General features: G+C 46.2%; 1 protein-coding gene across 1 annotated transcript; it reads right to left on the minus strand.

Moving 5' to 3' along the window:
- Positions 1–109: 109 nt before the first annotated feature.
- LOC136437205 (17S U2 SnRNP complex component HTATSF1-like) lies at positions 110–3,852 on the minus strand. Its single transcript, XM_066431686.1, has 3 exons — positions 2,787–3,852; positions 904–1,073; positions 110–250 (listed from the first exon to the last, which is right to left on the minus strand). The coding sequence occupies exons 1-3, from the start codon at positions 3,850–3,852 to the stop codon at positions 110–112; spliced, it is 1,377 nt and encodes a 458-aa protein (XP_066287783.1).
- Between the last annotated feature and the right edge of the window lie 5,934 nt (positions 3,853–9,786).

Genomic DNA, 9,786 nt, shown 5'->3' on the forward strand with positions numbered 1-9,786 from the left:
AGAAATGGGTTTCTTGAGAAGGTGGCTATCGCAGCAGGCTACCCTCTCTGGGCCACAAGGCTATGCATGGGGTCCAGAAAGAGTAGCCCGCTGAGGTAGCCCACCCCACCTAGCCTAGTTCACCTTTTACAGAGAGCCGGAAGAAAATACCTGTTGCTACAGTTCTCATCTGCATGATGCCCCGTCCTGAGACACAGAGCGAGCTGGCCTGCACAGCGGGCGTGTTGTTCTGATGGTTTTCTTCCAAAGCCTGAAAAATCACTCGACATTGTTTAGATCATCACCAACGCGTCAATGAATTGCATAATAACTTATTTCAATCGCCAGAGTCTCCAAGTTCATATCAGTTTTTGACTGCAATCATTCATAAAAGCCATGCATAAAATTAATAGGTCAACTGGTCAATTTGAATATAAAAATGATTCAACTGCACGTAGATTAAACAATCATGTGCCTTTGAGTACAAGAAAATAGCATAGCGAATGTATGAGAGGGGGGTCAAGAGAGGTGGACAAGGAATGATGGTAGGAGGCAGCGGTTGTTGAAAGAAATGTGGTGCAAAAAAAGGTCCTCCTAATGAGTGATATAGTAGTGTCCTATATTTTGTGCAGTCTTTATCTATACGAATGAAGGTTAATTCCCCGCTAAACTTTCCACGATTCCCATCCCTCCTGAACCATCCCTAGCTAGCTAGCCTCTTCCACAGACCTTCTAGGTACGGCCGGCATCAGTTCGCCCCGTGTCGCACGCCTAAGACGGTTGGCGTACTGATTAAGTTTGGCCATATAATAGAAGAACACAAAAAAGCGATCAGAAAACAGCGCAAACTAGCCATAGAAACGCGAATGCCAGCCATAAGGTCTGCACAGGAGGCTAGCCCTAAATGTGACAAAGATAGTTTACGTTGTAGTTAGAGCCGTTAAGGCACAAGGCGAGCAAGACTCCGACTATAACCACGGTTGCCAAGGCGACGCACAGAACCACGCAGTAGAACACTCGGGACCGCACGATCACGTGACAGGTCTTCTTCCAACCCTTCCTTCCCTCGACGTCGTCGTCCTTTGTAAGGGGCTCTAGAAAGATAACACCGCAAAGCTCTTACTTTACAGTTCCACACTCAGGAAGAAATTGCTGAAGGCAAAACCTTAAGTTAGGCCCCCTTTCAAATAGACAGCGATCACTGAGCGACCATATATATATACGTAATTCACTATACTCAATGTTATCGTCAGATTTACCAGAATTTATCTCAATGGACTTGAATAGCAAATTTAAGTACATAATGACATGTGACAACCCCTACATGGTATACATTGGAAAATATATCAAAGAATGTCTAGACGTTAGGAACTCCTCCAATGATTGTAAAATCCCATTGTCATCCCACACTACTACACCATATTGTATTACATAGATTGATTAGCCTAATAGAATGTTATCTATGTACCAGTGGATGCCATACTTTGTACCTTGTACAATTAATGTGCAATAAAGTCATTATTATTATTATATACATTACAGCCACCAAAAATTGTACTGAGTGACCCTTGATTTCATAATTGGAAGTGATACGAAATGTAAAAGTATGATTTAAAAGACAACAAAACACAGAAAACGTTTTAAAAGATCGTTCTTTATATATGAAATTCATTGAGTGATCTGTCATATCTGTGCTTGCTCAGTGGTCACAGTTTCTGATGGAGAGGGGTGTTAACAATAAGAAAAGTACCCGGGGAGCAGAAACCTTTAACATAAATAAAAAATAAAAAAAACTGTGTACACTTCAGCAGCACCCATCAACATGAATCCTGTCCCAAACCAATCACTTCATTCTCTTTGATAATTTATCAACTCTAGAAACAAGTAAGATGGACAGGGCTTTTTGCTCGCTTGAAGCCTGTCAAGTTGCGAGGATACCATGCCTGGGTGGTCAAAATTAATTCAGACCTACACAAATCTAAACTATTGAATCAAGAATCCAAGGCTTGTGAACAAAACAAAACATCGGGCAGATTCATTCATCTTCGTCAATTGTCAAGTACAGAAAATTAAGTGTTCAACTGAAGTTTGAAACGAGGCAAAATTTATGGGGAATGAAACCCGTATTTTCTTATCTAAGACCTACCAGAATTTACAAGCCAAAAAGGCTTATAGATATTTTCAAGCTATTCTGGCTTCCAATAATCCAATCAAAAAATCAAGCAATGTACTGTAAAGAACGCATTGCCGTCAAGACTCAAGAAGTATTTTCATAAAGCTAAGAATGTGGGAAAGTGCTGAGATTACAATATGTGACATACATGTCGTCGTATCTACTCTACTCTACGACTCACATATGCAAGCTTTCTCTAAACTGAATTGTCCCGTCTGTGACGTCAGCATTACCATGGATACACCATGCATCCAGACACATTAAAGCTACGGCAATCTCTGAAGAGATACTTTTATAAAAAAAACGGTTACTTTCCTCTGGTTCAATATCATCATTGGACACAATCTCGTACTTTGAAGAGATAGGTGTCATATCATAATTTGAATGTTGCCATTTGACCTTTTGATGGGTCTATAGAATAAATCACAATTTGTAACTGAAACACAAAATATATAGACTTGCTTCAGCCCAGTACTAACATTAAATGCACGGGACCGCGAAGGCCCGCAGTACTAGCACCATGCTTTCAACATCGGCACAAAAAGTACGTTGTCAACGGTGTACAATTTTCTGACAACAGTGTGATGCTGTCGTGTTAATGTTTGACGTATGTGAATTCAGAGTTTTTTCTTACCGTTACTGCCACAGGATTCTGCGTCTTCTTCAACCGAGATTCGGTTTGAGGCCTTCTCTTTTGCGTCTGGGTCTTCCTCCTTGGCCTTGCTCCCCTCAGCTTCGGTAGGCTCAGGATGTTTGCAGCCGCCGGGGGCGCTCTTTTCGCCATCTTCGAGCTCGGGAGCCTTCTCTTCTGTGCTCGGGTCTTTTGTGAGGATGCCTTCTTCCTTGACCTCGCTCCCTTCATCTTCTGTAGGCTGAGAGTCCTTAAGGTCGTCGTCTGAGGCGCTCTTTTCTCCATTTTCAAGCTCGGACTGTCCGTCATGGATGGAGCCGCCGCCGGCTGATTTGACGCTCTCGCTGTCCAATGATCCTTTCTTGAGAAGACTCATGTGGTACAGAGGGCTCTCCTCACAATCTAGGAATGCCTCTTCACGGATGGGCCCTTCAGCGGCGGCGTGTTGGCTGCCCTTCTCGGCTGACGGAGCATCTAGATCCTGTTCAGGCAAGGTCGGTTGTCCATTTTCGTTGCATTCTTTTTGGTTGTCGCGACCGAGAACTGAGTTATCTGGAGGCCAGGCCATATCTGTTTGTGTTTCCTTGTCGAGACCGGGGCCACCAGTGCTGTTACTAGTGTTAGCTTGGCCTTTGTTACCACCTGGAGGTTGTTCTTCTCCGGCTTGGGCTTTCTCTGCGGCTGTGGATTTTACACTCTCAGGTGATTCGTCTGATTTCTGTTCTGACCCGCACTGGTCACCGGTGCCGCCTTTTGGACGCGGACCGTCGGTGACATCGTCCACGTCCCCGAAATCTGCATGGCCAGATTCGCCGTTTTTGTGCTCTTCATTGCAGTCTTTTTCGTCCGGCCGAACTGCATGGTTTGTGTCTTCAGTGCTGGGCGGATGATCTGGCCGCCGTGCTGCCGTTGGAAAGGCGTGGTATATATCATCTGCCCGTCGGTACTCGCTGGTCCCGGAATGGGACTCAGAACACCCGACGCTGTCCCCTGAGAACCTCGCTATGTCTTCAAACTCGTCCCCAGTGACGATGGGACAGGTACGGAACTCCATAGCGAAGAAGTCCATGATGTTGGACGGACAGACCCGGCGCTATCACCGCACCGAGCTGTTATGAGAGCTCACACGTTCTGACCGCCTCTATTAGCATGGCGATTGTCTGCGTGACGCTGTTAGAATCCGTACAAATGAAACAAATCTTTTGTACTTTGATAGGTGGGCGTAAAATTATACGTGTTTAATCTCAAACCTTATGAAGCTGGAATTAAAAAGACATTTTCTCGAACAGTCTTAGACTAATCAAACGAGATGAACGGTTTCGCAACAAAGCAGCCACCTGTGACCTTTTGGTAACAACTTATCCGTTTTTTTTTCATTGCTCTGGAGAAAGCAATAAATGACACATATGTAGTGAGCTTGAATAGATTAAACCTATTGAATGAATCTTCATAGTTGATATAGCTTTGAGATCCGCTAGATTTAATCAATAGGATTGCAGATGATGGTATAGATGACCATACCCTTATCCACATAGCAAGGTATATTTACTAACAGTAGAAAACACGTAAAGGCATGTACACTAATGCATATGTAATTCTAAAAGTCCTTTGTTGAGCTTGATTTGTCTGCCTCCCACGTACGTACTCCCACGTACTGCAACTAAAGACAGGTTTTAAAACTCTAGGGCAGATAACGATTTAAAGACGCCCGTCTACATATAGACTGTACATGTGGCTCTCTGGCCTTGGATATGTGTAACAACGCTTATCGTGGCACCAAGACGTTCTAAAAATAACCTACAACATATAACTCCGCCACTTTATAAAACAGTGGGTTTGATAGATCTATAGTGCAGCACCCCCAGGTATGCACAGTTTCGATATACAGGAGTGCACTAGCTAGGGGACGTTGGGTTGGAGATCTGTTTGAACGTATATTTTCAGGGTCGCGGAATTATGTATCCTGGTGTAATAATGTTAGTAGATGTTATATCTTTCAACGAATCATAGGTGCGATGATGAGTCGGCCCAGGTTCTTTATATGTTTCCGTCACGCGCATGCTCTGCTTCAGCCGAAGTAGTGGATAATGTCATGGTCACTATATTGCTCCTGTAAGAGAAAAGATGTGCTATCAATGGTTATGGCTCCTAGGTCCAAATCTCCATTTTGAATTATTTCCAAATTAAGTATTCATTCCATTTTCGTTTCATGTTTCCCTCACAAAGCATCATATAGAAACCCATTTCATAGCTCTACCGATAATTTACGTAAAACCCACCATACCTAGAACTCACGGGTTTCCTATCATCTTTGCCGTCCAGTCTTGTCTACGTCTCGACACGGCTTTTGACTATATGAAAGAAAATGGGGGAAGACAGCATGAGACAAGTTCAACTATTGCAGAACAATGATGTAATACACATTCAGGAAAATCTACACGTCAGAAAGTGTTCTATGTCAGCAATGTACGATGGTCATCAAATGGTTATCCTAAATGATAAAGTTGAGCAAATATCAAAAACATTCCAAAAGCAGACAGCATCTGCGTTTGCTAAATATCTTGGTTGTTTTAACAATCGGTGTTGAATGAAATGATCTTGCCCATTTCAAAAGAGACTATGGGGCTCAGATATTACCTTGACAAATGAACATCTGCATCCAGTCACAGCGAGTAATGGTCCACTTATTGCGTCTGGTGGTAGGGAAATAATTTGCTTTCATATACTCCACACAGTTCTTAGAGTAACTGTTGCGTAAACGCGACGTCCAAGCAGTGTAGTCGCTCTCGCGCAGAGGACTGCCATCGCTCCAGACGAACACTCCCTCCTGAAGACGGTCAGTCAGACCAATGCGGACGTACCGATTCTCTGAGACCCTGTTCTTCAACTCGACCAGGAACTGGTCCGTGGTGCGGTCACGTGGTGTGGCCAGGATGCCACCGTCCTTCCTACAGGTCTCCACAGACCCCTCGTATTTTAGGGTGTCCTCGAAAACCTTGTAACAATTGTCCTGGAACAAATGGTATCCTGAAGGACACGGGCCTTCCGTGGCTGTCATCACGGTTGTCGGTGCCACGGTAGAGGTGCTTATTGCAGCAGTAGCGATTGCACTGATTATAGAGGCTTTGGTCATACTTGTTGTTTCTTTTAAACGCGTAGTTAGCACAGCGGTAGCCTTAGCCTCGTTAAAGTCGGTTGTCATAGTAGTCATTGGTGCAATAGTTGGTCCAGATGTTGAGAAGGGAGTGATTGACGTGGCAATATTAGATGTCGTGGTAGAACTGGTTATGGAGGATGGAGACGTTGTCATGGTAACTTCCATATTAGAACTGGTTGTTGTATGAGAGGTGGTGGCAGTTGTTGCAGAATGAGATGTCACCATAGTAGTCGTCGGTACTGTAGTTGTAGTTACAGAAGGGGAGGTCGCCGATGTAGTCTTCGGTGCCATGGTCGTAGTTACAGAAGGGGAGGTCGCCATGGCAGTCGTTGGTCCCGTAGGTGTAGTTACAAAAGGTGAGGTCGCCATGGCAGTCGTCGGTGTTGTAGTTACCGAACGAGAGGGCACCATGGCAGTCGTCGGTGTTGTAGTTGCAGCTGAAGAAGGGGAGGTCGCCATGGCAGTCGTCGGTACTGTAGGGGATGTCGCCATGGTAGTCGTCGGTGCTGTAGTTGTTGTAGAAGGGGAGGTCGCCATTGTAGTAGTTGGTGCTGTAGTTGTTGCTACAGAAGGGGAGGTCGCCATGGTAGTCGTCGGTGTTGTAGTCTTAGTTACAGAACGGTAGGGCACCATGGTAGTCGCTGGTGTTGTAGATGTAGTTACAGAGGGGGAGGTCGCCATGGTAGTCGTTGCTTCTGTAGTTACAGAAGGGGAGGTCGCCATGGTAGTCTTCGGCGCTGTAGTTGTAGTTACAGAAGGAGAGGTCGCCATGGTAGTCTTCGGCGCTGTAGTTGTAGTTACAGAAGGAGAGGTCGCCATGGTACTCGTCAGTGGTGTAATTCTAGTTGTAGAACGAGAGGTCACCATGGTAGTCGTCGCTTCTGTAGTTACAGAAGGGGAGGTCGCCATGGCAGTCGTCGGTGTTGTAGTTACAGAAGGTGAGGTCGCCATGGCAGTCGTCGGTGTTGTAGTTACAGAAGGGGAGGTCGCCATGGCAGTCGTCGGTGTTGTAGTTACAGAAGGGGAGGTCGCCATGGCAGTCGTCGGTGTTGTAGTTACAGAAGGGGAGGTCGCCATGGCAGTCGTCGGTGCTGTAGTTACAGAAGGGGAGGTCGCCATGGCAGTCGTCGGTGCTGTAGTTGTAGTTACAGAAGGTGAGGTCGCCATGGTAGTTGTCGATGCCGTGGTTATAGTTACATAAGGGGATGTCGCCATGGTAGCGGTCGGTGTTGTAGTTACAGAAGGGGATGTCGCCATGGTAGTGGTCGGTGTTGTAGTTACAGAAAGGGAGGTCGCCATGGTGGTCGTCGGTACTGTAGTTGTTGTAGAATGGAAGGTCGCCATGGTGGTCTTCGGTGTTGTAGTTGTAGATGCAGAACGGAAGGTCGCCATGTTAGTCGTCGGTACTGCAGTTGTTGCAGAGGGGGAGGAAGCCATGGTAGTCGTCGGTGTTGTAGTTGTAGTTGTAGAAGGGGAGGTCGCCATGGTGGTCATCGCTTCTGTAGTTACAGAAGGGGAGGTCGCCATGGTAGTTGTCGGTGCTGTAGTCACAGAAGGGGAGGTCGCCATGGTAGTCGTCGGTGCTGTAGTTGTAGAAGGGGAGGTCGCCATGGTGGTCATCGCTTCTGTAGTTACAGAAGGGGAGGTCGCCATGGTAGTTGTCGGTGCTGTAGTCACAGAAGGGGAGGTCGCCATGGCAGTCGTCGGTGCTGTAGTTGTAGAAGGGGAGGTCGCCATGGTGGTCATCGCTTCTGTAGGCACAGAAGGGGAGGTTGCCATGGTAGTCGTCTGTGTACTTGTAGTTGCTCTGGGAGACGTTCTCATGGTAGTTATTGTTGCCATGGTAGAAGTGACTGTTGCAACAGGGAAGGTTGTTATGGCAGTCGTCGGTGTCATGGTGGAGGCTGTTGCTGCAACGGTAGGGATCGTCATGTTAGAAGTCGCTCCTTTTGTCGGTGAAGAACGGTGATAGCCGCTTTGGCGAGAGCCGCTATGGTGAGAATCGCTCAGGCACATGGCGAGCAGGACTCCTGTTGTAGCTATGGCTGCTATGATGATGCACAAAATCACGCTGCAGAACACTGGCGCTGGGCAGGTTCTCTGACAGTCATCCTCTTCGGAAAGGGGACCTAGAAACAATACATTGCAAGGCTAGTACTTACACATTTACAGGTAGGTAAATCATAGATAAACAACAAAATTTAAGTTTCAAATTCTGTACCTGCATCTGTGTGGGAAATACATAATGTCACTGGTACTACCGGCTTATGTTGAAATTTCTATGGCAGCGCCAATACCAGGTTTGATAGGTGACATAAAGAACTCGTAATGCATAAGGAGCATGATATTGCTATGAGTTTAGGTATGATGCATCTATGGTTGCAATTCTCTCACCGATGTTTCCGCCAGACTCTTCATCCTCTTGGGGCGAAATTCGGTATGAAGCCTTTTTCCTCCATCTTCTCGTCTTTAATCGCGCAGATGATGTCTCCTGTGGGTTGGCGATGTTTATAATCGTCCTCTGGGTTGCTCTTTTACTCAACTCCGAGCTCTGACCGTCCACTTCAGATAGAGACACGAACGACTGATTTGTACGATGATGCTTTCTTGAGAATATAGAACTAACACTTTGTAGCAGCAGCCTGTTTTCATAATCTAGCTTTGCCGCCTCGCGTATTGCACCGTCAGTGGTGGCGTCTTCCTCGCGTTTGGGGGATGACGAAGGATCTTTTTTGGGGTGATCGGGCCAGGTCGAAATATCGTCCACGTAGCTAGAATGTACGGCGTTGACATCACCATCTTTGCGATCTCGGGGACCCTTTGTCTGCTCCGCCTGATTTGGGCGTTTCATGCCCACGCCATCACCACCACTGTTACCGAGTCCCGTTTTCACAGCCGACCGCTCTGCTGTTATTTCAAATGTCCAGTTGTCCAAGTCGTTATCCGCTGCCCGTTGGGACTCGTAGTATAAGGAATCAGAGCACCTGGTGCGGTCTCTTCGGGACATCGCGATATTTTCGTACCCACCATCCACGGCGATAGAAAAAACACGGGAATTCTCGGCAAAATCCATGTTGTACCAACACAACACAACAGGCTTGAGCGTCTCACGGTGACGTTGTGAGACCTCACGTACACTGAGAGAAATCCCACCGCTTAAGAACCTGGATTCAACAATATCCAAATACGGTCACTGTGAACAACCGCCTTGTGTGTTGAGAAGAACGTCTGCGCAACGAGGCGGCTGGATAAGTTCAGTTCATCCAGCTAAGAAACTTTGACCTTTTCTAGTTAAAGCACATCGTACACCTCGTTTGCTGGCAATAATTCTACATAAGCGCTGTTTTTACAAACAAACGGCGCACACAATTATAACTAGAGAAGGTCGAGGTCGTTCGGATGGCATTCAGCACCAAGGACAGCATAGCACCAATGGCAATATGCTGTCCTTGGTAGCCTCCGTTGCAGATTCCTTCCGGTTGTTTTCTTTTTCAAGTTACAGTTTTACTATTACATTTTTCCAGGCCAGCAATAAGAAAAAAATGTAATAGTAAAACTGTAACTTCAAAAAGAAAACAGCCGGAAGGAGTCTGCAACGGAGTCTAGTCCTTGGTGCTCAACGCCATCCACAAAATCATTATCAGTTTCTTGATTGGTGTACGGCTTACGCCACCTATAAACTTAAGGTTGGCCAAAGGTTTGTTGTTTCAACTGTATTTCTTGGTTGGGAAGCATACCGCGCAGATTTAGGGTATGGGGGTGTGTTTCCATGGCGACGTTCAAGATGGTCTTATAGGATGTAACATGTCTACCTTGGGGGAACATGTCTATGGCCCGTTTCTCTGG

Source organism: Branchiostoma lanceolatum, chromosome 6 (genome assembly GCF_035083965.1).
Source record: "Branchiostoma lanceolatum isolate klBraLanc5 chromosome 6, klBraLanc5.hap2, whole genome shotgun sequence".
Classification (NCBI taxonomy): Eukaryota; Metazoa; Chordata; class Leptocardii; order Amphioxiformes; family Branchiostomatidae; genus Branchiostoma; species Branchiostoma lanceolatum.